Below are 27,674 nucleotides of genomic sequence, written 5' to 3' on the forward strand. Positions count from 1 at the left end.
CCCTGGCTTTGCTCAGTGGGTTAAGCATCTGTGTGTTGCCATGAGCTTTGGTGTAGGTTGTAGGTGCAGCTCAGATCCCACATTGCCAGCAGCTGAAGCTCCCATTTGACCCCTAATCTGGGAACTTCCATATACCTGAAGTGCAGCCCTAAAAAGTCAAAATAAACTATCAAAGTCCATTAGCAATAAGTGTGTTAAACCAAAATCTCCAGAGTAGAGTCCATTGATAAGATAACTATAGGGAATAACAATATCATGACAAACTTACATATTGAGAATCAAACCAAAGAAACTCAACCAAGGACAAGAGCTCCTCTCTCTGCCTTACTTAGGTGTCAAGCAGGACACTCCTACTTCTTTCAGGCAGGTCTAATCGCCAGCTCTCTAAGCCTGAACTAACCAGGTAGGAGAAGGGAAGGATAAGAAAAGTCAGGAGTTCCTGCTATGACACAGCGGATTAAGAATCTGACTACAGCAGCTCAGGGTGATGTAGAGGCACGGGTTCCATACCCAGCCTAGTACAGTGAGTTATAAAGGATCCAGTGTTGCCAAAGCTGTGGCACAGGTTGCAGCTATGGCTCAGATTCAACCCCTGGCCCAGGAACTTCCATATGCTAGGGGTGTGGTCATGAAAAAGAAAAAGTCCCGATACCTTTTAGCCAATTGGCTTAAGGTTATTTCTGGATCCTGTTTGTATGTGTTGTTTGCCATATGCCCTATGCCCAAAATGCAATTCATGGAACAACTACATCTAAAAGAACATATACTCTGTAAGCCCCAAATACCTGGTGAAAATCTTTGCCACTGCTTTTACCATCGCCACTGAAATCCACATGCGAAAATAGGCAGCGTAATAAATGCCTGTCTGCCTCAGGACCGTGCCGATTCACAATCTAAAAAGACGGAAAATATGAGTTTGTAGTCAATGATAAGAGGGATTTAAAAAAGAAAGAAAGAAGAAAAAGCAATTTCTCAGGCAAAATCCCAAATTATATTTATTGTTCATTTTGGTGTTTGTTTTTAATTGTTCATTTTGGAATAAGTTCTAGGAATTAGTGAAAGAGAAGAAGCAATATTTATAATTAAATATTTTTTTCAATGTTTCCTACAGGCACTAGCAGAAGGACAGAAGAAAAACTATCAGTAATTAACCCTACATAACTGTGTGCTCTGGTCAACCCCTGTATCGAAAACACCAAACAGGAATTCCCATTGTGGCACAGCGGAAACACATGTGACTAGTAACCATGAGGTTGTAGGTTTGATCCCTGGCCTCCATCAATAGGTTGGGGATCTGGTGTTGCCATAAGCTGTGATGTAAGTCACACACACGGCTCGGATCCTGCATTGCTGTGCCTGTGGCATAGGCCTGCAGCTGCAGCTCCAATTTGCCCCCTAGCCTTGGAACCTCCATATGCCTCGGGTGTGGCCCTAAAACGCAAAAAAAAAAAAAAAAAAAAAAAGGACTAAACAGTACAAATGACATGTAGTAAGAACTCAAGTATTTTTTAATTATAAGGCAACAATTTTATAACAACTTTATAAAACCAGATTCATAAGAGCATCACTTTTTCTACATGTTGTTTTTACCCTAAAAATTGTCACCTGAAATCTAATACAACTATGACTCTCTACAAGAGCCTACAAGGCAAAGCCCTAGAGGAAATGATCTGATTTCAGTACTAATCCTGAACATCATGGTATTCCCAAATTTTCCAATGTTTGTTACTTGCTGTTCCCTATAACTGGAAAACTCCAGATATCACCACCATTCCCTATAACTGGAAAACCACCATCACCACCACATTATCCCTTGCTGTGCTTTATTTCTCTCAGTACTTACCACCACCTGGTAATTTATCTTCTATGCCTCACTAGACTATCAATCACATGAGAATAGGGAATTTGTGTAGTTTTGTTCACTTCACATCTAATCAGGAAAAAAGTTTAGCCACTTTAAAATATCACAAATACTAAATAATTAATGACCTACTTTAACCTAAAAATGAGACTGAGCTTTCTTGGTTTTATCTTCAACAAGTGCCAAAAATTATTCCCATTTTATACATGAGCAAGCACTTCACAGATTTTCTGAGCCTAAAATCCTTGAGTCTATCTATGAGCTGAGGAGTCTGGATTCATAGTCCAACTCTTTCTACTCAATCACAATTAAGTCACAGCCAACTAAATTAACATATGTGACTTTCAGTTTTCCCCGTCTATAACATATGAGAGTGAAGACCAATTTTTACACTGTCCATAGACATCTTAAAGTTAAAAATCTACATAATCAGAGATTATTTTTTGCTATCCCCTGGAACACTGAAGACATTATTTCAAAGAGTCAATTCAAATAAATTAAGAATTCCCTATGCTCCAACCAACCAGATCTCTCCCTCAAAAGAGAAAGAATATCTGGCTTGGAGTTCCCGTCGTGGCGCAGTGGTTAACGAGTCCGACTAGGAACCATGAGGTTGCGGGTTCGGTCCCTGCCCTTGCTCAGTGGGTTAACGATCCGGTGTTGCCGTGAGCTGTGGTGTAGGTTGCAGACGCGGCTCGGATCCCGCGTTGCTGTGGCTCTGGCGTAGGCCGGTGGCTACAGCTCCGATTCAACCCCTAGCCTGGGAACCTCCATATGCCGCGGGAGCGGCCCAAGAAATAGCAACAACAACAAAAAGACAAAAGACCAAAAAAAAAAAAGGAATATCTGGCTTAACAAACATTTGTTGAGCACATGCGAGATACCATTTAAGGTACAGCAAATATAGCAGTATAGGAAACCTAAGGATTTCCCCCATCTCACTGACAAAAAAGAAGGTAAACTATTTTCCATAATCACAATGCTATTAGTCAAATCATGATTATTAGTCTGAGACCCTTGAACAAAGCAAATGACTTTTTTATCACTGAAAACTGGAACTATCTGCACTGAAAAACAGATTTTAGGTAACAAATTAACATTAAAAACCCCTTGGTCCTGAAATTAAATTGAAGTATCAGTGTGAACCCATAGTACATTTTCTTTTTGGCTTTGTCCACTGAAAGGTCTAATAATGGCCAACTGAGTATCACCAAGCAATACAAGTGTTTTCTAACAACTTTCTAGTCCCAAAATGAAGTGTTCTTGCCATGGATGCAACATCAGCAAAGCAAGACTTAGATAACTCTATACAGTCCTCACAAATGTTCCACTTGACCAGAAACGATATAGTCAGCCAGCCAGCCAATCCCAAATACCAAGACAGTTTTGGGCATTCCCACCCTTAACAATTGATTACATGGCCCCAACCAATCAGGTATCTTCTATTTGTCTTTTCCTTGTTCTTTAAACTCATTATAAAAGCTTCTTGTCTTCTACCCCATTTTGCACTTCATGAAATGTTAAATAAAGTTGATTTGTATCACCTATAGTGTCCTCATCATTTTTTACGCTAAAGATGATAACCTAAATGCCATTTCCCAATAAAACGAAACCAAGAAGGAGAGTTCTCAAGAATTCCTCCTGTGGTTCAATGGGTTAAGAATCCAACTGCAGCAGCTCGGGTCACTGCAGAGGCATGGTTGCAATCCCTAGCACAGTAAGTTAAAGGATCCGGTGTGGTCAAAGCTGTGGCTCAGGTTAAATGGCCAGCCTAGGAACTGCCATATGCTGCAGGTACAGCAATTTTTAAAAAGGGGGGTGGGGCAGTTCCTGTTGTGGTGAAGCAGGATCAAAAGTGTCTCTGCAGTGTCAGAAGGCAGGTTCAATCCTCAGGCCTGGCACAGTGGGTCAAAGGATCTGGCCTTGCTGAAGCTGCAGCACAGCTCACAACTGCAGCTAGGAACTGATCCCCTGCCCTTGGAACTCCATGTGCCACGCTGGGTGGTGAAAAAAGTTTAAAAAAAAAAAAAGAAAAGAGAATGGGGGTGGGGGGATTTGCTTGGGTTATGGGATGGAAATCCTGTGAAATCAGATTGTTTTGATCATTATACAACTACAGATGTGATAAATTCATTTGAGTAATTTAAAATAAATTTAAAAAAATAATAAGTGTTAAAAAAAAAAAAAAAGAAAGAAAAGGGAGTTCCTGCTATGGCTTAGCAGGGTATGAACCTGACTAGTATCCATGAGGAGGCAGTTTCAATCCCTGTCCTTTTACAGCGGGTTAAGGATCTGGAAGAGGCTGGCAGCTGCAGATCTGCTTAGAGCCCCCTTGCCTGGGAACATCCATATACCTCAAGTGTGGCCCAAAAATGACAAAAAAAAAAAAAAAAAAAACCAAGGAGGTAGAGATCTCTTACAGCTCAGCGGGTTATAGATCCAACACTGTCACTGCAGTATTAGGTTGCTGCTGTGGCCCAGGAACCTCCATGTGCCACAGGCACAGCCCTCCTCCCCGCCCAATAAATAAATAAATAAGACCAAGAAGGAGTTCCCTGGTGGCCTAAAAGTTAAGGATCTGGCGTTGTCTGTCACTGCTGCAGCTTGAGTTCAAGGCCTAGGAATTTATGCATGCCTCTGGCACAGCCAAAGAAAACCCCTATAATTTTATACTGCAGAGGGAGGAGAACTAATGTTTTTTTCTTTTTTGTCTTTTTGCCATTTCTCAAGCCGCTTCCGCAGCATATGGAGATTCCCAGGCTAGGGGTCCAATCAGAGCTGCAGCCACCAGCCTACATACACCAGAGCCACAGCAACGTAGGATCCGAGCTGCGTCTGCCACCTACACCACAGCTCACGGCAATGCCGGATCCTTAACCCACTGAGCAAGGCCAGGGATCGAACCCGCAGCCTCAAGTTCTTAGGCAGATTCGTTAACCACTGAGCCATGAGAGCAACTCTGAGAACTAATGTTTTTTTTTTTTTGTCTTTTTTTTTTTTTTTTGTTGTTGTTGCTATTTCTTGGCCGCTCCGCGCATATGGAGGTTCCAGGCTAGGGTGAATCGGAGCTGTAGCCACCGGCCTACGCCAGAGCACAGCAACGCGGATCCGAGCCGCGTCTGCACCTTCACCACAGCTCACGGCAACGCCGGATCGTTAACCCACTGAGCAGGGCAGGACCGAACCCGCAACCTCATGGTTCCTAGTCGGATTCGTTAACCACTGCGCCACGACGGGAACTCCAGAACTAATGTTTTTTTAATGCTTATGACAAGACTTGTAAATGGTACTCAACTTTAATTCTAACAAGGATACCAGGCAAATTTTACTGTTTTTATCATTATTTTGTAGATGAGGAAAAGTTAAGTTCACGGAGATTACCCAGTGCCACAGAGCTAGTAAATACTAATTTAACAATACGTGCAATTTTAAGACTGACACTCTATTTGATTTATAAACATGAAAGGAACAGAAATCATCAAAACTAAGGCATAGTATACTACATTTAAATGAAATGTTCCACAATCAAATCTGTATTGGAATTCCTGTCCAGGCACAGTGGAAACGAACCCAACTAGGAACCATGAGTTTGCGGGTTCAATCCCTGGCCTCTCTCAGTGGGTTAAGGATCTGGCGCTCCCTTGAGCTGTGGTGTAGATTGCAGACAAGGCTCGGATCCCGCATTGCTGTGGCTCTGGCGTAGGCCGGTGGCTACAGCTCTGACTAGACCCCTAGCCTGGGAACCTCCATATGCTGCAGGTACAGCCCTAAAAAGGACAAAAGACCAAAAAAAAAAAAAAAAAAAAAAAAAAAAAAAAAAACTGTATTTGAGAACAATAATTTTAAAAGTTGGGGTACAAAGGATATAAAGTGACCTTTCTTCACAAATATACAAATAAGGACATGAAAAGATGCTCAAAATCATTAGCTATAAATCAAAACTACAGGAGTTCCTGTTGTGGCTCAGCGGTTAACAAATCCGACTAGGAACCATGAGGTTGCGGGTTCGATCCCTGGCCTTGCTCAGTGGGTTAACGATCCGGCATTGCCGTGAGCTGTGGGGTAGCGTGCAGACATGGTTCGGATCCCGCATTGCTGTGGTCTGGCGTAGGCCGGCGGCTACAGCTCTGATTCGACCCCCTAGCCTGGGAACCTCCATATGCCACGAGAGAGGCTCAAGAAATGGTAAAGACAAAAAAAAAAAAAAAAAAAAAAAAATCAAAACTACAATGAGAGGAGTTCCTGTTGTGGCACAGCAGAAATTAATCCGACTAGTATCCATGAGGATGTGGGTTCAATCCCTGGCCTCACTCAGTGGTTCGGGGTTCCAGCACTGCCATGAGCTATGGCGTAGGTCACAGACGGGGCTCAGATCCCATGTTGCTGTGGCTGTGGCAAAGGCTGGCAGCTGCAGCTCCAATTCAACTCCTAGCATGGGAACTTGCATATGCCTTGGGTGCAGCCCTAAAAAGAAAAGGGAGAAAAAACCTACAATGAGATACCAGTTCACATCTACTAGTATGGCTAGAAGCAAAAGGACATACAATAAACATTACTGAAGATGAGAAAAATCGGAACCTTCATATACTGCTCCTAGAAATGAAAAGTCATACAGTGCTCTAGAAAACAATCTGACAGTTCTTCAAAAAGTCAAGGGTTACCAAGTTCACCAGCAGTTCCATTCTTTGGTATATATCCCCAAAACTGAAAATAAACATCTATCCAAAACTTAGGAATGAAATGTTGATAGCCACAATATTTTTAACAGCCAAAAAGTGGAACCAAATCTAAATATCCAACTGATGGAAAAATAAAATGTGGCACATAATGGTTTATTATTCAACCATAAAATGGAGTGAAGTACAAATGCATGCTTCTTTTGGAACATGAACCTTGGCAACATTACGCTACGTGAAAAGAAGGCAGAAACAAAAGGCCTCATATGGTATGATTCCATTTATATGAAAGGTGCAGAAAGGCAAACCCATACAAGTACAAAGAGGATTAGCAGTTGCCAGGGGCTAAAGGAAGAGAGAAATGGAGAGCAATTATTAATGGATTCAGATATTCTTTCTGGAATGATGAAAACATTCTGGAGTTAATGGTAATAGTTGAACAACTGTGTGAACCTATTAGAAACTACCAAACTTTACATTTTAAATGGGCCAGTTTTATAGTTTGTGAAGTATATCTCAATTTTTTTTTTTGTCTTTTTTCTATTTCTTGGGCCTACTCCCGCAGCATACGGAGGTTCCCAGGCTAGGGGTCGAATCGGAGCTGTAGCTGCCAGCCTACGCCAGAGCCACAGCAACACGGGATCCAAGCTGCGTCTGCGACCTACGCCACAGCTCACGGCAACGCCGGATTGTTAATCCACTGAGCAAGGGCAGGGATCGAACCCGAAACCTCATGGTTCCTAGTCAGATTCGTTTATCACTGAGCCATGACAGGAACTCCAATTTTTTTTTTTTTTTTTTTTTTAAAGTAGAAAAGAAAAAAGGGAGTTCCTGTTGTGGCTCAGCAGACACGAACCGCATTAGCATCCATGAGGATGCAGGCTGGAGCCCCGGCCTCTATCAGTGGGTTCAGGATCTGGCGTTGCTGCAAGCTGCAGCACAGCTCATGGATGGGGCTCTGATCTGAGGTTATTGTGGCTGTGGTGTAGGCCAGCAGCCACAGCTCTGATTCAACCCCTAGCCTGGGAACGTCCATATGCCACAGGGACTAGACTAAAATGAATCAGAACAGATTTCCTAACTTTTATAGAAAAATAAAAATCTGTGAATCCTAAAATTTAAAAAAATATATATTTTTTATGCATTAGGCTGAAGTCACTTTAAATAAAAGGCAAGCTACATTTTCCGCAACATACTCACATAAATTTCCAATTTTCTTCCCACTATACAGTCATTCCTTTAATGGTACCTGTTTTCTAACTAGTTTACTTACATGCTGTATTTCCTGCTGGCTGGCTCGGTAGTTTTTCTTGGTTAAATTATCCACCAGGTAGCTGATTTGAGACAAGGCCAGCGAGAGCGAGTCAAGATTCATTGCTGGTTGGGGCGGAAGCAGGCGGCCGAGCCCGGCGCAAAATCACCATTATTCCCCTTTAGTCACCTCAGAGGCAGGTTAATGCTTTCTTTGTAATTAGCCTATATCTGGTGTCTGTACAGTGTCTTCAGTTCTTTAACAGAGGTCTTATTCTGTTCTGAATCATGGCACCTGTTAAAAAAAAAAAAAATCCGGATTTTCAAATTAATTTTTATTAGTGTTAAAAAGGGTTAAATACCCAGAGTTCTCTTGTGGTTCATCGGGTTAAGGGTCCAGTATTGTTACTGCAGCACATGAGGTTGCTGCTGTGGCTCAGGTATGCCCCCTGGCCCAGGAATGTCTGTATGCCACAGATGCACCCCAAAAAAAGGAATGAGGGGGTAAATAACCTTCAACTCTCCATCTTAACACCTGAAATACCACTAAGGACCTGTTTTAAAAAATTAAGATGTCTCGGCCATTATTGATAAAATATGCCAAGTTTTGGGTTGTTTTTTTTCTCTTTTTCTGGCTGCACCTGTAGCACATGGAAGTTCCCAGGCCAGACATCCAATCCAGCAAGGCAGGATCCCCAACCCACTGTCAAAGGCAAAGGATCAAACCCGAGACACCAGATGAGAAAATGCTGGATCCCCTACCCGCTGCACCATGGGAGGAATTCCAAATGACATCAAGTTTTAAATTAGGTAGGGCCAGTATAAAAAGAAAATAGCACCATGAGTTTCTGCTGTGGTGCAGTGGGTTAAGAATCCAACTGCAGCAGCTTGGGTTACTTCGGAAGGTGTGGGTTTGATCTCCAGCCCTGTGCAGTGGGTTAAAGGATCCGGCGTGGCCATAGCTGTGGCTCTGAGTCAATCCCTGGCCCCAGAACTTTCCTAAGCCATGGGTGCATCCATAGAATTAAAAAAGAAAAAGAAAAAATACCACCCCACCTTGCCATCACAAAAAACTTCCATTTTTAGCAAGACAACCTATAATATTTGAGCCTTCTATTTTTATCAATTTCAATTATAATTTATATTATACCCTTTAGAAGCCACAGAAATGTACTTAACTAAAATTAGTTTGTGGAAAGAAATATTCATGACATTTTTAATCCCTCTCCCCAAACTATCTACAACTTGTTTATAAGATCCCATTTATTCATACTACTTAGTACTACTTCAGAATCAGACAGTGGTCTTAGAGTTGTACCTTAGGATTTATGTTTTAGGAATGGCTGGCTTAAAAGCAAGTTAAGGAAAGGTTTTGGCTTAGTGGGTTAAGAACCCGAGGCTGTCTCTAAAGATTCAGGTTCAATTCCTGGCTTCGCTCAGTGGGTTAAAGATCCAGTGTTGCTGTGAGCTATGGTGTAGGTCACAGATTCAGCATGGATATGGTGCTGCTGTGGCTGTGGCGTAGGCTGATAGCTACAGTTCCAATTTGACCCCTGGCCTGGGAACTTTCATATGTAGCAAGTGCTAGAGAAAAACAAACAAAAAAAAAACAAATTGAGGAATTCCCTTGTGGTGTAGTAGGTTAAGGATCTGGCATTGGCACTACTGTGGCAAGGGTTCAATCCCTGACCTGGAAACTTCCACATGCTATGGGCCCCATGACTGAAATTCATTCCTGCACTGCTGAAACCTTACACTATGAGAATTTAGAAAGGGAAACTCAAACGGGCAATGGAGTTAAAGTTCACAGCACATGTATCAATTTAATTCCAACCACCTACTGAGTCAGAGGAACTACTCTGTATTACAACACACACACACACACACACAAAAATAAGTTTAAGAATTCACGAAGTACCACTGCTAAAACACAAATTTTTTTTTAATTTTCTGGCCATGACTGTGGCATGCAGAAGTTCCCAAGCTGGGGGATCAAACCCATGCCATAGCAGCAACCCGAGTTGCTACCGTGACAGCACCAGATCCTTAATGTGAAGAGCTACAACAGTAATAACTTAACAATGTGGAAAGACTACACTGTTTTCTATTTTCACACAAAGCAAAAGTTCTATCTATGCTATCCTTCTACACATCCTCCTTTTAAAAAAGAGGAGAACCTTAAGAATGTGGCAAGAGGAATTCTCTTTGTGGCTCAGTGGGTTAAGAATCTGACTAGTATCCATGAGGATGCAGATCTGATCCCTGGCCTCGCTCAGTGGGTTAAGAATCTCGTGTTGCCACCAGTAGATCAATGTTGCTGTGACTGTGACTTAGGCCAGCAGCTGTAGCTCCGATTCAATCCCTAGCGTGGGAACTTCCATATGCTGTAGGGAAAGTCCTAAAAAGAAAAATAAATTTAAGAATGTGCAAAATATTTTTGTTCATTCTAAAGTGATGACAAATGAGAACTTAAATTGTGCTTCTATCAATTACATGTAACTAAACTTGCCTGCAATAAAGTTTTAGAGCAAGTTTGATACCTTCGTATTGTGGTAACAGAATATTTTATGGCGTTCCCATCGTGGTGCGGTGGAAACAAATCTGACTAGGAACCATGAGGTTCCAAGTTTGATTCCTGGCCTCACTCAGTAGGTTAGGGATCCGGCGTTGCCGTGAGCTGTGGTGTAGGTTGCAGAAGTGGCTCGGATCTGGCGTTGCTGTGGCTCTGGTGTAGGCCGGCAGCTATAGTTCCGATTAGACCCCAAACCTGGGAACCTCCATATGCCATGGGTGCAGTGCTAAAAAGACAGAAAAAAAAAAAGAAAATTTTATTTATCAGACTAGCAAAAATCCAAGTTTGAGAACACTGTAATGAGGATACAGGTACAAACAGGACTTATCAGAATGTTAACATTATTAACTTGTTACAATCTTTTCTGTAACTCAAATTGGCAATATTGTAAAAATTATTCATCACACTACTCTTGAACCTATTTCACTATAAGACTGTATCCCTTCATCAATACTGCTTCAAGAACTCCAAGGAAATAGATTTTTTTCACTAAAGTATTGGGTTTTTTTGTTTGTTTTTTGTTGTCTTTTGTCTTTTCTAGGGCCGCACCCACGGCATATGGAGGTTCCCAGGTTAGGGGTCTAATCGGAGCTACAGCTGCCAGCCTACGTCAGAACCACAGCAACGCCAGATCTGAGAGGCTTCTGCAACCTACACCACAGCTCACGACAATACCGGATCCTTAACCCACTGATCGAGGCCAGGGATCAAACCTCCAACCTCATGGTTCCTAGTCGGATTCGTTTCCGCTGCGCCACAACGTGATGGCAAAAAAAAGAAAGTGCAATTAAAAAGTAACTGCTTAGGAGCTCCCTTTGTGGCTCAGCAGATTAAGACTCTGACTAGTAACCACGAGGATGTGGATATGATCCCTGGCCTTGCTCAGTGAGTTAAGGATCCAGCATTGCTGTGAACTGCAGCATAGGTCACAGACACAGCTCAGATATGGTGTTGTTGTGGCTGTGGTGTAGTCCAGCAGCTGTAGCTTCAATTCGACGCCTAGCCTTTTATGGGCAAGTGCAGCCATAAAAAGCAAAAAAAAAAAGTAAGTTATTAAATAAATTATGGTATATCCAAACAAGGCAGCTGTTTAAAAAAAAAAAAGCAAAAAAACTGCACAGGATAATCAATGAGACAAAAAAAAGGAAATCGAAATTTTTGCTGAATAAACAAGAATTTAATAATAGATCTCTGACTAAAAGTATAAAGCGTAGAAGACTGGAGTTCCCATCATGGAGCAGCAGAAATGAATCCAACTAAGAACCATGAGGTTGCGGTCCGATTCCCTGGTCTTGCTCAATGGGTTAAGGATCTGGAGTTGCCATGAGCTATATGGTGTAAGCCACAGATGCAGCTCGGCTCCTGCGTTGCTGTGGCTGTGGTGAAGGCCAGTAGCTGTAGCTCCAACTGGACCCCTAGTGTGGGAATCTCCATGTGCCGCAGGTATGATCCTAAAAAAAAGCAAAAATATATTGTAGAAAACTTCCCTTCTCATCTCTACTTATTAATGCTGTTTTCTCACAGTATACATTTCCTTTATTTTTCCACGTTTTTTTTTTTTTTTTTTTTTTTTGCTTTTTAGGCCCACACCCAAAGCATATAGAGGTTCCCGGGTTAGGTGTATAATTGGAACTACAGCCACAGTAACAGCAACACCAGATCTGAGTGGCATCTGCAACTTACGGCACCAGAATAGAAAGTAGGTTTAGGGTAAGCAGATTATTCGAGATTTTGGTAAATTATCACCCAAAGAAATAAGGAAAAAATGAATGTAGCTACACATATATACCACAGGTTGTTTCTAGAATCTCTACATTCAAACTAAACCAGGCAGCTTATACACAAGCGATTTCCAGGGGGGAAAAAAATGCCTAGGAAACCATTTACCGCCCTCCCAAGTTCAAAACAAGAACTCAAATCTATTAAGTCCTTGGTTAAGATGCCTTCAGGTAACATTATCAAAATTTTGTGGCTAAAAGGGTCAAAACAGAACCCTTTAAAATCTATAATGTTCATTTTTAGTCCCAAATAGAGTAATCTTAATTTTTGCAAGTTGTGTTCAGGCAAACCTATGTTATTCAAAGTATATTAGTCACAGGAACAGTAGTTATTTCACATTATATTACACACATCTAATAATTATTCACAATTACATACAAAAAGGCAATAGATTTCATAATAGGTAAGAGTTTGCAAGACGTACAAAGTTTCTCCTTGCTCAGAATTTATATCAAAAAAGCTGAGGAGTTCCCTTGTGGCACAGCAGGTTAAGGATGTGGCGTTGTCACTGCTGTGGCTTGAGTTGCAGCTGTGGTGCAAGTTTGAGCCCTGGCTCCAGAACTTCCACATGCTGCATTCACAGCCAAAAAACAACAAACAAACAAAAATCCACAATGCTGACACAGGGAGTTATCTAGTGGTCTAGGCGGTTAGGATTTCATGCTTTCGTTGCTGGGGCCCAGGTTCAATCCTCAGTCTGTGAATTGAAATCCCACACCAAGCCACTGTACATTGCAGGCAAAGAAATAAAATAATATAAATTAAAGGCGCTAAAAAATGCTAATGAGAATGGATGCGTGTATATGTTTAACTGAATCACTTTGTTGTACGGCAGAAATTATCACATTGTAAATCAACAAAACTTTAAAAAAAAGAAAAAAGTGCTAACACAAGGGGACAAAAGAACCACTACACCACGAAACAGATGCTGTAACAGACCTTTTTTTTTTTTTTTTTTTTTTTTTTTTAATGGCCGCTCCTGTGGCATATGGAAGTTCCTGGGCTAGGGATGGAATTGGAGCTGCAGCTGCCGCCCTATGCCACAGCCATGGCAACACAGTACTGGAGCCACATCTGCAACCTACTCCACAGCTTACACCAAGTCCAGATTCTTAACCCATTGAGTGAGGCCAGGGATCAAACCCACATCCTCACAGAGAATATGTCAGGTTCTTAACCTGAGCCACAACAGGAACTCCTATGACAGCCTACTTTAATTATTATTTTATCTATAGTACAACACAAATCCAGCAAAACAAGTGTTGACCGACCTACAAAGAAATTGAATTCCTGATAATCTGACACTTCAACTATATCAATTCTTCTGATATGGGCCCCATAACAAGGGTTTTACAACTTTTCCACATTAACATCTAAAGACTCCTAAAGATATAAACACTGGTGTACACAAGTTCCACAAGCCAATGTTCAACACATGAACAAGTTAATGCATTAAACTAATGACCGATTTTGAGCCCTAATCTTATGAGATTAGTAGAGTGACAACATAATTTATTAACCCAACTAGGACACTTCTGAAAACAAAGGGGGTACTATTAACAATTTACACCGAGACAACAAGTATAAACTAGGACATTTGATCACCATAACCATCCACAAGCCTGAGACAAACCTAAACATAACCTCCAAGACATACATTCTCTACTTTTTTCCAAAATGTCATTCATTTCACTGGTATCTCCTCTGTCTCCTCCTTTACTGGCCTTTGCTCTTTTGCCCTCACAGTACTGGAGTCCTTGGACATCTCTATACTCACTTTTTTTTTTTTTTTTGGCCTTTTCTAGGACCACTCCCGCGACATGTGGAGGTTCCAAGGCTAGGGATCTAAGTAGCTACTGGCCTACACCAGAGCCACAGCAACAAGGGATCTGAGCAGCGTCTGCAACCTACACCACAGCTCATGGCAACACCGGATCCTTAACCCACTGAGCAAGGCCAGGGATCAAACCTGCAACCTCATGGTTCCCAGATTCGTCAACCACTGCACCATGACAGGAACTCCTATATTCACTTTCTTGATTTACTTCAGCCTATGGCTTCAAATACCAGTAACTCCTATACATTCCATCTTCAGTTCAAATTTCTCTCATTAAGTTCCTAAAGACATCTCAAACCCAACATGTTCAAAAATGAGCTTCTGATCTTCACTCTCCTCTCCAAATGATGTTCCATTTATACATGTTTTTTCCCCATCTCAGTTGATACCAATTCTATCCCTAAGAGTTACTCAGGCCAAAGTCTTGGGAGACTTCCCACTCCCCATAATCAACCTGTCAAAAAAATTCTTTTGGAGTTCCCGTCGTGGCGCAGTGGTTAACGAATCCGACTAGGAACCATGAGGTTGCGGGTTCGGTCCCTGCCCTTGCTCAGTGGGTTAACGATCCGGCGTTGCCGTGAGCTGTGGTGTAGGTTGCAGACGCGGCTCGTATCTGGTGTTGCTGTGGCTCTGGTGTAGGCTGGTGACTGCAGCTCCAATTCAACTCCTAGCCTGGGAACCTCCATATGCCACGGGAGCAGCCCAAGAAATAGCAAAAAAAAGACCAAAAAAAAAATCTTTTGACTCTACCTATAAAATACATAAAGAAACTAATCATTTCTCACAACTATGATAACAAAGAACTGTCCCTAACTTGGATTACTATGTTAACTTCCTAACTAGTTTCCCTGCGTCTGCTCCTGCTCTCTACAGTCTACTCTCAACAGCCAAAGAAAAAGACTTTTCTTTTTTTCCTTTGGTCTTTTTGTCTTTTAGGGCTGCACTCGCTGCATGGAGGTTCCCAGGCTAGGGGTCCAATCGGAACTGTAGCCGCTGGCCTACGACACAGCCACAGCAACAAAGAGCCGCATCTGAGACCTACACCACAACTCACAACAACACCGGATCTTTAACCCACTGAGCAAGGGCAGGGATCGAACCCTCATCCTCATGAATCCTAGTCAGGTTCGCTAACCACTAAGCCACGACGGGAACTCCAGCCTTTTCAAATATAAAAAATTCAGGGAGTTCTTGTCGTGGCTCAGTGGTTAACAAATCCGGCTAGAAACCATGAGGTTTCGGATTCGATCCCTGGCCTCACTCAGTGGGTTAAGGATTCGGCGTTGCCGTGAGCTGTAGTGTAGGTCACAGACACGGCTCAGATCCCGAGTTGCTGTGGCTCAGCAAATCCGAGCTGTAGGCTGTGGCTCAGCAAATCCGAGCTGTAGGCTGGCGGCTACAGCTCGGATTTGACCCCTAGCCTGGGAACCTCCGTATGCCTCAGGTGCAGCCCTAACAAGACCAAAAAAAAAAAAAAAAACCACCTCAGATAGGTCATCCTGTGCTCAAAACCCTCCACTGACTCAGAATGGAACTTGAATCCTCATAACGGCCTTAAACACACAGATTTATGGAACCTAGCCACTGGTACTCTTCTGGCTTCATCCTCTTTTCTCTCCCTTGCTCAGTTCCCTTTAGCTACAATGGACTCCCTGCTGCTTCTCCAGCACATTCTCACCTTCGTTAGATCTATGCCTGGGATCTTCTTCCTCCAGAAACCAACCTGGCTATCTACTCCACTTCAAGTCTATACAAATGTCACTTTATAAAGTGAGGATCACCCTCACTTTATAACTGCAGGAGTTCCCGTGGCGCTGCGGAAACGAACCTGACTAGGAACCATGAGGTTGAGAGTTCCATCCCTGGCCTCACTCAGTGGGTTAAGGGTCCTACATTGCTGTGGCTATGGCGCAGGCCGGCAGCTACAGCTCCGACTGGACCCCTAGCCTGGGAACCTTCACATGCCAAGGATACGGCCCTAAAAAAAAAAAATTTGCAACCCCTCCACCCCCTCATTCTTTTTCCCAAAATACACTGCCAAACATGAGTAACATGCGTATAACTGACCGTCTCCTCTTATGTTACTTCTGTGAGAACAGTGATCATAATTATCTATTGTTCATGAACTTATTTTAAGCATTACATGAACCACAGGAGAAGCTCACTACATACTAGAAAAGCTGTAAACTGAAGTTTAGGATTTTGTAACCTGTACTTGGGACTTTACTGAAAAGCATGAAAACCTACTGAAATTTTCCTAGTCAGATATAACAAGCACATGAGTAAATAACAGATGAATTTTAATTTAATTGCCTCAATGACATACACTATCAAGTTGTTAAGACCCTTCCAATTAACTTTTAGCCTCATAATGTGCATATATAATCTGAGTCACAATGTCTTTATTTACAGGCCACGTTTATTGAAATACATAAGTATAAAGCTATAAAGTGACTCTTCAACAGCTTTCCACTAAAATGTTTATAAGTGGAGTTCCCGTCATGGCGCAGTGGTTAACGAATTCGACTAGGAACCATGAGGTTGCAGGTTCAATCCCTGCCCTTGCTCAGTGGGTCGAGGATCCGGCGTTGCCGTGAGCTGTGGTGTAGGTTGCAGACTCGGCTTGGATCCCGAGTTGCTGTGGCTCTGGCGTAGGCCGGTGGCTACAGCTCTGCTTAGACCCCTAGCGTGGGAACCTCCATATGCTGCAGGAGCGCCCTAGGAAAGGCAAAAAGACCAAAAAAAATAAAAAAATAAATAAAATGTTTATAAGTAAAATTCTTTCAAGAACACAAAATTTGAGATTTCAAGATATCAAGTTATGAGATTTAACTGTAAGGAATTTGTGGCCCAAGAGCATTCTATTTGTACATTCAGTGTCCAATAATACTGGTCTCAATATATACCACAGACTCAAATATTAAAGTAACTAATTTCATACCAAGGCAATCTATTTTTCTTCTTTTTTGGCTACACCCATGACACATGGAAATTCCCAGGCCAGGGATACAACCCGAGCCACAGCAGTGGCTCAAGCCAGTGAACAATGCCAGATGCTTAATCCACTGAGCCACAAGAGAACTCCTTATAAAAGCAAAGTCAAACAACAGTTCAAAAACAGCTACCACTTCAATAGGCCTCCTTAATCAAAAACATACATACATAGGCATTGGTCTTCCAAACCCCAGAGGATTTATTACCATCATGCCACTGCAATTTAATAGCAGAAACAGTAAGAGCAGCAATCTTGCAACCAAAATGCTCATTTTTTTTCCCTTAGGGCTGCGCCCATGGCATATGGAAGTTTCCAGGTTAGGGGTTGAATCAGAGCTGCAGCTACGAGCCTATGCCACAGCCACAGTAACTTGGGATCTCAGCTGCATCTGCAACCTACACCACAGCTCACAGCAATGCCAGATCCTTAACCCACTGAGCAAGGCCAGGGATCAAACCTGAATCCTCATGGATACTAGTCGGGTTTGTTAACCACTGAGCCACAATGGGAAACTTCTAAAATGCTGAATTCTCCCAAGTGGTTATTCTACTACCGTTTTTACCACATTTCTCAATTTCATAATGATGTACAGTAGAAATGGAAGCACAATAACATGCGACAGCAATATAAGACAAAAAAATTTTTTAAATAAATAAATAAATGAGTTCCTGTCATGGCTCAGTGATTAACAAATCCGACTAGGAACCATGAGGTTGCAGGTTCGATCCTTGCCCTTGGTCAGTGGGTTAAGGATCCAGAGTTGCCATGAGCTGTGGTGTAGGCTGCAGATGCAGCTCGGATCCCGAGTTGCTGTGGCTCTGGCGTAGGCCAGGGGCTATGGCTCTGATTCCACCCCTAGCCTGGGAACCTCCATATGCCACGAGAATGGCCCAAGAAATGGCAAAAAGCCAAAAACAAATTAAAATTAAAATTAAAAAAATAAAGATTAGGAGTTCCTGTTGTGGTGCAGCAGAAACAAATCTGACTAGGAACCATGAGGTTGCAGGTTCAATCCCTGGCCTCACTCAGTGGGTTAAGGATCTGGCGTTGCCATTAGCTGTGGTGTAGGTTGCAGAGGCGGCTTGGATCATGGCAGCAACAGCTCTGATTAGACCCCTACCCTGGCAACCTCCATGTGCTACAGGTGCAGCCCTAAAAAGACAAGACAAAAATAAATACGTACATAAATATTAAAGAGGCTTTTTTTTTTTTTTTTTTAAGTTGCCACACCTACAGCATATGGAAGTTCCCAGGCCAGATACTGAATACAAGCCACAGGAGTGACCTATTCCACAACTGCGGCAATGCCACATCCTTTATCCCGCTGTACCAGGCCAGGGATCCAACCTGCACCTCTGCAGCAACCCAAGCAGCTGGAGCCGATTCATAATGCATTGCACCAGAGTATGACCTCCTAAAGGCTTTAACTTCCACTTCATACATACAACACACATACAACATTATTCACAAAGCAATATTTATCATACACAGCAAAGGCATTGCTATGAATAAACATCTCAATATACAAAGTATTCTACTCTTTTAATATTTAATTTCTATATATGCTTTTTGTTTGTATACATGCACACATATAGTTACTCTTTTGCAAAAAATACAAAAATCAGCCACAAACTAATAAAAAATTACCTATACTGAAATGGCTAAGAAGTGAGTTCAAGGGATAGAAATCAGAACAAAAATTCACTAACTCTATCTTTTATATGATTTTGATTTTTGAACTATGTTGACATGTTTAAAATTTAATAAGAAAAAAAATAACATCAAACACAAAGAAATAAATGAACCTGGGTGTGAATGATAACAAAGAACACAGTGAAAACAAGTATTTCAAGTCATTTCTGAACACAGCATCCTAAACATCCTTGATGTACAGGGAGATAAACTTTTGCCATGCCCATGCCATGCAGAAGTTCTTGGGCCAGGGATTGAACCTGCACTACAAAAGCAACTCAAGCTGCTGCAGTGACAATGCCCAATCCTTAACCTGCTACACCACAAGAGAACCCCTGGGGGGATATATTTTTAAGGACAAAGAGAATTTTTTTTTTTTTTTTTTTTTTTGTCTCTGCCTTTTCTTGGGCCGCTCCCGTGGCATATGGAGGTTCCCAGGCTAGGGGTTGGATCGGAGCTGTAGCCACCGGCCTACGCCAGAGCCACAGCAACGCAGGATCCAAGCCGCATCTGCAACCTACACCACAGCTCACGGCAACGCCGGATCCTTAACCCACTGGGCAAGGCCAGGGATCGAACCCGAAACCTCATGGTTCCTAGTCAGATTCGTTAACCACTGTGCCACGACGGGAACTCCAGGACAAAGAGAATTTAAAGAAATCTGACTCAGGTTTACTGTTATGAATAATATTTTATTGCAATTTTTAAGCCATTTTTACATATTACTGGATGCAGCAAATAAAAATAGGAATCTAGACTGCGTACACATAAATGGAGTAAACATTAAAATTTTTTAAAAATTTGAAATATTTTGAAATAGAAATATCAACAAGAACTCGTTTTTTAAATTTCGTGAGGGAGTTCCCTTGTGGCACATCAGGTTAAGGATCTGCAGCTGACATTGCAGCAGGCTGGGTTGCTGGTGCGGCCCAGGAACTTCGACATTCTGCAGGCCCTCCCAAAAAAAAAAAAAAAAAAAAAAAAAGGAACAGCTCTCAAGGACTTCCCTGGTGATCTACAGCATAGTAGGATTCAGTGTTTTCACTAATGCAGCCAGAATTCAATCCCTGTCTGGAAAGTGACATCCCACATCAAAGCTGCTACACTCTGAAGCCCCCCCAAAAAAGGAAAAAAAGAATGGCTATCAACAGGATGATAAGGGAGTTCCCATCGTGGCTCAGCATTTAAGGAACCTGACTAGTATCCATGAGGATACAAGTTCGATCCCTGGCCTGCCTCAGTGGGTTAAGGATCCGGCATTGCCATGAGCTGTGGTGTAGGTCCCAGATGCGGCTTGGATCTGGCATTGCTGTGGCATAGGCTGGCAACTACAGCTCCGATTTGACCCCTAGCCTGGGAACTTCCATATGCCATAGGTGCTGTCCTAAAAAGCAAAACAAAAAACAAAAAACAAAAAACAAAAAAAAAAAAAAAAAAAAAACAGGATAAGAGTGTCGGCAAGGACGTGAGGAAATGGAAACTCCTGTGCACTGTTGGTCAGATTATAAACTGGTTCAGCCGTTATGGAAAACAAGGTGGAGGTTCCTTAAAAAATTAAAAAATCAAACCACCATATAACCCAACAATCCCACCTCTAGGTATGTTTCCTGAAAACAGGTTATCAAATAAACATATGCATTCCTGTTTCCTGCAGCATTAGTCACAACTGCCATCTTATGGAAACAACCTAAGTGTCCACCAATGGATGAATAAAGATGTGGTATATACAGTGGACCCTTGAATGACAGGTTTGAACTAGGTGGCACTACTTATCCGAGGGTTTTTTTTCACTGAGTATGTATGATGGCACTATACAATTTGTGGTTGAATGCAGAATGGGACATACAGACACCAACTGTAGTTATATACGAAGAATGACAAACTTAACCCCCACTCCCTTCAAGGCTCAACTGTATATACAATGGAAATCTATTCAGCCATGAGGATGAAAATTCCTGCCTTTTGCCACAACATGGTTGGGTCCTGAGGATGTTATGCAAAGCGGGCAAATTCAGACAAAGACTATGATTTCCCTCCTATACGGATTTTTTTTTTTTTTTTTTTTTTTGCTTTTTAGGGGTGCACCCACAGGATATGGACATTCCGAGGCTAGGGGTCAAATTGGAGCAACAGCCACTGGCTTATGCCACAGCCACACGGGATCCAAGCTGCACCTATACCACAGCTCACAGCAACACCGGATCCTTAACCCACTGAGTGAGGACAGGGATTGAACCTGCATCCTCATCAATCCTAGTCAGGTTCATTAACTGTTGAGCCACAAAAGGAACTCCTTTATGGAATCTTTAAAACAAACACATGAACAAAAACCACACACACCAAACTTAACAGAGCACTGATAACTGAATGGTTACCAGAGGTATATGTCTATTAAATATGTGAACATGATCAAAAGGTACAAACTTCCAGTTATGGAGTTTCCGTCATGGCACAGTGGAAATGAATCCGACCAGCAACCATGAGGTTGCAGGTCTGATCCCTGGTTTGCTCAGTGGGTTAAGGATCCAGCGTTGCCATGAACTATGGTGCAGGTTGCAGAAGCGGCTTAAATCTGATGCTGCTGTGGCTGTGGCATAGACTGGCAGCTACAGCTCTGATTGGACCCCTAGCCTGGGAACCTCCATATGCCATGGGTGCAGCCCTAAAAAGCATTAAAAAAAAAAGTAAAAAAAAGAAAAAAGTACCAGCTAATGAATTTAGAAAGTAAGAAAGAAAAATATAATCACCATTTTGTAAAACCCATTACCAATATAAAAACTGATTCAGGCAAGAAATCACCAATGCCTACAAAGCCTCAGGCAGGTCAAAGCCTTCTGGAACATTTGCAGTGTTAGCCAAGAGATTACTACTCACTGCAGGGAGTTCCCACTGTGGCGCAGTGGAATCATATCCGACTCATATCCATGAAGATAGAGATGACCCTGGCCTCACTCAGTGGGTCAGGGATCCAGTGTGCTGTGAGCTGCAGTGCAGGATGCAGATGTGGCTTGGCATTGCTGTGGCTGTGGCGTAGGCCAGCAGCTTTACCTCTGATTTGACCTCTAGCCTGGGAACTTCCATATGCCCCTCATACAGCCCTAAAAAGCAGGAAAAAAAAAAAAAAAAAAAAAAAGACTACTACTCATCGCAAAGGGAAAAAAATGTTCCTTTACAATAGACATGGTTATCACTACCTTAACCTACTTAAGCCTACATAGTGTCATTCTGGAGCATTCTCTTTTTTTGTCTTTTTGCCTTTTCTAGGGCCGCTTCCTGCGGCCTATGGAGGTTCCCAGGCTAGGGGTCGAATCGGAGCTGTAGCCACCAGCCTATGTCAGAGCCACAGCAACGCAGGATCCGAGCCGTGCCTGCAACCTACACCACAGCTCACGACAACATCAGATCCTTAACCCACTGAGTGAGGCCAGACATCGACCCTGCAACCTCACGGTTCTTAGTCGGATTCGCTAACCACTGCACCAAGACGGGAACTCCTTTTTTCCTTTCTTTTTCAGCCACCCCCGCCACATATGGAAGTTTCAGGGCCAGGGGCCAGGAATCATATCTGAGTCCAGAGATTTGACCTATGCCACAGCTACAGCAATGCCGGACCCTGAACACAGTTCACTGGCCCGGGAATCAAATCAACACCTCCACAAAGACAAGTCGATCATTAACTCGCCCACTGCTGCACCACAGTGAGAACTCTTTTTTGGAATATTCTTCTCTATTTTTTGTCTTTTTGCCATTTCTTGGGCCGCTCCCGCAGCATATGGAGGTTCCCAGGTTAGGGGTCTAATCGGAGCTACAGCTGCCAGCCTACGCCAGAGCCACAGCAACGAGGGATCCAAGCCGCGTCTGCAACCTACACCACAGCTCACGGCAACGCCGGATCTTTAACCCACTGAGCAAGGCCAGGGATCGAACCCGCAACCTCATGGTTCCTAGTCAGATTCGTTAACCACTGCGCCACGACGGGAACTCCTTTTGGAATATTCTTGCCAAAGATGGATAATGTAAATCTAACCACACCTCTACACTTATCAATTCACAGGAAATAGTTTAAAAGAAAAAGGTTAACTACACATGAGAACATAATCAGACAAACCCAAGTGGTGGATCATTCTACCAGACCACTGGCCTACATTTATCAGAAAGTCAGAAGGGGAGTTCCCGTCGTGGCGCAGTGGTTAACGAATCCGACTAGGAACCATGAGGTTGCGGGTTGGGTCCCTGTCCTTGCTCAGTGGGTTAACGATCCGGCGTTGCCGTGAGCTGTGGTGTAGGTTGCAGACGCGGCTCGGATCCCTCGTTGCTGTGCCTCTGGTGTAGGCCGGTGGCTACAGCTCCGATTGGACCCCTAGCCTGGGAACCTCCATATGCCGCGGGAGCGGCCCAAGAAATAGCAACAACAACAACAAAAAAAAGACAAAAGACAAAAAAAAAAAAAAAAAAAAAAAGTAAGTCAGAAGGAACAGAGAGAAAAATTGGGATCTGTTGTAAATTACAAAATTAAAATGAAAAAGTGTAATACAAATCAGACCTTGACTCAAACTTTTATTAAGGATATTCTTGGGCAGAGAGATGGATTGGGGGAGTTTGAGCACATGCACAGTACTGTACATGAAATGGATGGTCAGTGGGGACTTGCTATACAACACAGGGAACTCGATATTCTGTGATAACCTATACAGAAAATGATCTGAAAAAGAATGGATGTGTGTATAGGTTTAACTGAATCACTGTGTTGTACAGCAGAAATTGTCTTAACATTGTAAACCTTTTTTTTTTTTTTTTGCTTTTTAGGGCCACACTTGCAGCATGTGGAGGTTCCCAGGCTAGGAGTCCAATCCAAGATGTTAACTGCTGGCCTGCACCATAGTCACAGCAACGGCAACAGCAGATCTGAGCCTGTCTTCAACCTACACCACAGCTCAGAGCAACGCCAAATCCTTAACCCACTGAGCAAGGCCAGGGATGGAACCTGCGTCATCATGGGTACTAGTCGGGTTTGTTAACCACTGAGCCACAATGGGAACTCCTTTCTGGGGAAGTTTTAAACTCGACTATTTTAAAACTATTTAAAATTATTAGATGTAGTAATGACTATGCCAGAAAGTCTAAATTTCTAAGAGATATACGCTGAAGCATTTGCGATCAAATAGTGCAGTAAAAATATATAAATATAGAAATGGCAAAATGTTAACTGTTGAAGAAGTTATGGCATTGTTCAGCATACTATTCATTTTTTTCTATACATGTCATATCTTTCTTACCAAAACTGGGGATAGGGCAATTACCAAAAGTGGGATTATAAGCATGTGATAGGATTTTCAAAAATTGTGTACAAAAGTGTTTTTTGTTTTTTTTTTTTTGTCTTTTGTTTTTTAGGGCTGCACCTGCGGCATATGGAGGTTCCCAGGCTAGGGGTCCAATTGGATCTACAGCTGCCAGCCTATGCCAGAGCCACAGCAATGCCAGATCCAAGCAGCACCTGCAACCTACACCACAGAGTCTAATCGGAGATACAGCTGCCGGCCTATACCACAGCTCATGGCAAGGCTGGATCCTTAACCCTCTGAGCAAGGTCAGAGATCGAACCTGCATCCTCATGGATACTAGCCAGGTTTGTTACTGCTGAGCCAAAAGGGAACTCCCCTTTTACATCATTATTTTTAATGTTGAGCTCAAAATACATTCATATTTTTCTAAAAGTCAATACTACATTTTGCCAATAAAAAAGGACAAGCCTTTACCTTTAAGCATTTCAATTTTAAATCTCTGAATGGTTTGTAGCACTACATACAATAGCCAAGACAAGGAAGCAACTGAAATGTCCATGAATAGAGGAATGGATAAAGATGTGATACATATGCACAATAGAATATTACTCAGCCATAAAAAGGAATGAAATACTGGCATTTATAGCAACATGGATGGACCCAGAAAATATCATGCTAAGTGAAGACAGTGAGACACAAACATCATATGCTATCACCTATATATGGAATCTAAAAAAAAGAATACGATGAACTTATTTGAAAAGCAGAAACAGACTCACAGACTCTGAGAAACTTAGGATTACCAAAGGGGACAGGTTGGGGGTGGGAGTGATGGACTGGGGGTTTGGGATGGAAATATTCTAAAATTAGGTTATGATGATGGTTGTACAACTACAAATATACTAACACTGAATTTTAAAAAATGTTTTAAATGTGTCACACATTTACTTATGCAAATGAGATTTGTCTTTGATGATGGCTGTCAATAATTTGGAGAGCCAACATAAACCTGATTATAGAAAGAAGCTCAAATTCATTAAACCTTGAAAATATTTTTAATTGGAAAATTTTACTATTATCATTCCTTATTTTATCAAGATCATACAAAAATACCAAATGGTCTTCCTTACAGTTTTCTTCAATACACCATAAAAGGCATATTTTAGGAGTTCCTATCGTAACTCAGCGGAAATGAATCTGACTAGCATCCATGAGGACAGAGGCTCCATCCCTGACCTCGCTCAGTGGGCTGAGGACCTGGCATTGTTGTAAGCTGTGGTGTAGGTCGCAGAGGAGGCTCAGATCCTGCATGGCTGTGGCTGTGGCTATGGCATAGGGCAGTGGCTACAGCTCTGATTCCAACCTCTAATCCTGGAACCTCCATATGCCATGGGTACGGCCCTAAAAAAAACAAAGACAAAAAGACAAAAAAAAAGAAATCATCTGTTAGAGGTAGCCCTCCTATAAATTAAAATACCTGAGCCTAACTATATACCATATACATACTTCTGATGCTATCGAAAACAAAAAAGCTGACCTCAAGGGGCTGAATAGAATACAGAATTTAGTATAATGCTTGCAACTAATACAGCTGTATTTAAGAATGTGGAGAAAGAAAAGATGTATTTATTTATTTATTGTCTTTTTAGGGCCACACCTGCGGCATATGGAAGTTCCTAGGCTAGGGGTCTAATCAGAGCTACCTACAGCTGCCGAGCCTACAAATCTACACACTGCAGCTCATAGCAACGCTGGATCCTTAGCCCACTGAGCTAGGCCAGGGATCATACCCATGTCCTCATGGGTACTAGTGGAGTTCTTACTGCTGAGCCATGATGGGAACTCCAAGAGGTATTTAAAATGCAGATTCCGGGAGTTCCCGTCGTGGCGCAGTGGTTAACGAATCCTACTAGGAACCATGAGGTTGCGGGTTCGGTCCCTGCCCTTGCTCAGTGGGTTAACGATCCGGCGTTGCCGTGAGCTGTGGTGTAGGTTGCAGACGCGGCTCGGATCCCTCGTTGCTGTGGCTCTGGCGTAGGCCGGTGGCTACAGCTCCGATTCAACCCCTAGCCTGGGAACCTCCATATGCCGCGGGAGCGGCCCAAAGAAATAGCAAAAATACAAAAAAATAAAATAAAATAAAATGCAGATTCCTGAGTTCCCACTGTGGCTCATGAGGAGATGGGTTGTAATCCTGGCCTCGATAAGTGGGTTAAGGATCCAGCATTGCTATGAGCTGCAGTGTAGGTCACAGGTGCAGCTCAGACCCCAAGTTGCTCTGATTTGACCCCTAGCCTGGGAACCACCATGTGCCGCAAGCTGCACCTTCCCCCTGCAGCAAAAAACACACATAGAGGAGTTCCTACTGTGGCACAATGGGATTGGTAGCGTCTCTGCAGCACCAGGACACAGATTCAATTGCCAGCCTGGCAAAGAGAGTTAAAGAATCCAGCACTGCCACAGCTGCAGTGCAGATCGAAACTGCAGCTTGGACAAGATCCCTGGCCCAGATACTCCGGAGCTGCAAAGCAGCCAAAAAAAACAAAAACAAAACACCCGCATAGAATACAGGATTCCCTTGTGGAGCAGTAGTTGGAGTTGGAGTTCCCATTACAGCTCAGCAGAAATGAACCCTACTAGTATTCACAATGATGCGGGTTAGATCCCTAGCCTGGCTCAATGGGTTAAGGATCCGGTGTTGTTGTGAGCTGCTGCTCAGATCCTGTATGGCTGTGGCATAGGCCAGCAGCTGCAGCTCCGATTCACCCCTAGCCTGGGAACTTCCATATACCACACGAGCAGGGCTAGAAAAAGCAAAAAAAAATAAAAGATCCAGCATTATCACTGCTGTGGCGCAGTTTCAATCCCTGGCCCAAGAACTTCCACGTGCCTCAGGCAAGACCGAAAATAACTAACTAAATAATAAGAATGCTTAGGAAAATTCTTCTCTTCCCAAGTCTTAATTAAGTAGCATTCCAAATAGAAGACATTGAGCTGGGCCTTCTCTTTCCTCATTTTCTCCAATTATGGAAATTTTCTTTTTTTTTTTTTTTCTTTTTAGGGCTACATCTGACACATATGGCATTTCCCAGGCTAGGGGTCCAATTGGAGCTACTGCTGCTGGCCTACACCACAGCTCACGCAACACCTGATCCTTAACCCACTGAGCAAGGCCAGGGATCGAACCCAAAACCTCATAGTTCCTAGTCGGATTCATTTCCACTGCACCATGACGGGAATTCCACCAATTATGGAAATCTTCTATAATTACACCGTTCAGTGTGGCAACTACTAACCACTTGGGGCTACTTGAAAAGTGACTAGGGTGACTGAAGAACTGAATTTTTTAAATTTTATTTAATTTTAACTAATCTTAGTACAAACTTAAATAGCTACATGTGGGTGGTACTACCACAGCGGACAAAGTTGTAAAGTGCTAATGGTCCATATTAATCAGGGAAAGTATCTTACTCTAGCATCCAGAAGCAACCAATACTAATTTTCTCAGATGTCTCACTTTTTCCCTTCATTCCCTTAAAAAGAGAGAGCTCCCCCTCTTTTTTTTTTTTTTTTGTCTTTTTGCCATTTCTTGGGCCACTCCCGCGGCATATGGAGGTTCCCAGGCTAGGGGTCCAGTCGGAGCTGTAGCCACCAGCCTACACCACAGCCACGTGGGATCCAAGCTGTGTCTGCAACCTACACCACAGCTCATGGCAATGCCAGATCCTT

The 27,674-nt window shown here is 42.7% G+C and overlaps 1 protein-coding gene across 14 annotated transcripts in view; it reads right to left on the reverse strand.

Annotated features, from left to right (window-relative positions):
* CNOT1 (CCR4-NOT transcription complex subunit 1) overlaps positions 1-27,674 on the reverse strand; it is a 100,708-nt gene that overhangs the window by 60,649 nt on the left and 12,385 nt on the right. For all 14 annotated transcript variants that reach the window (XR_002344547.1, XM_021093957.1, XM_021093955.1 and 11 more), the window contains exons 2-3: positions 7,811-8,083; positions 786-893 (exon numbers count right to left, since the gene is read on the reverse strand). Coding sequence is in view for 13 of the 14 variants with exons in the window: in XM_021093957.1 (XP_020949616.1) it covers positions 786-893; positions 7,811-7,912 (210 nt within the window). In the remaining variant the exon portion in view is untranslated. The remainder of the gene's footprint in view (positions 1-785; positions 894-7,810; positions 8,084-27,674) is intronic.

This window comes from Sus scrofa, chromosome 6 (assembly GCF_000003025.6).
Source record: "Sus scrofa isolate TJ Tabasco breed Duroc chromosome 6, Sscrofa11.1, whole genome shotgun sequence".
Classification (NCBI taxonomy): domain Eukaryota; kingdom Metazoa; phylum Chordata; class Mammalia; order Artiodactyla; family Suidae; genus Sus; species Sus scrofa.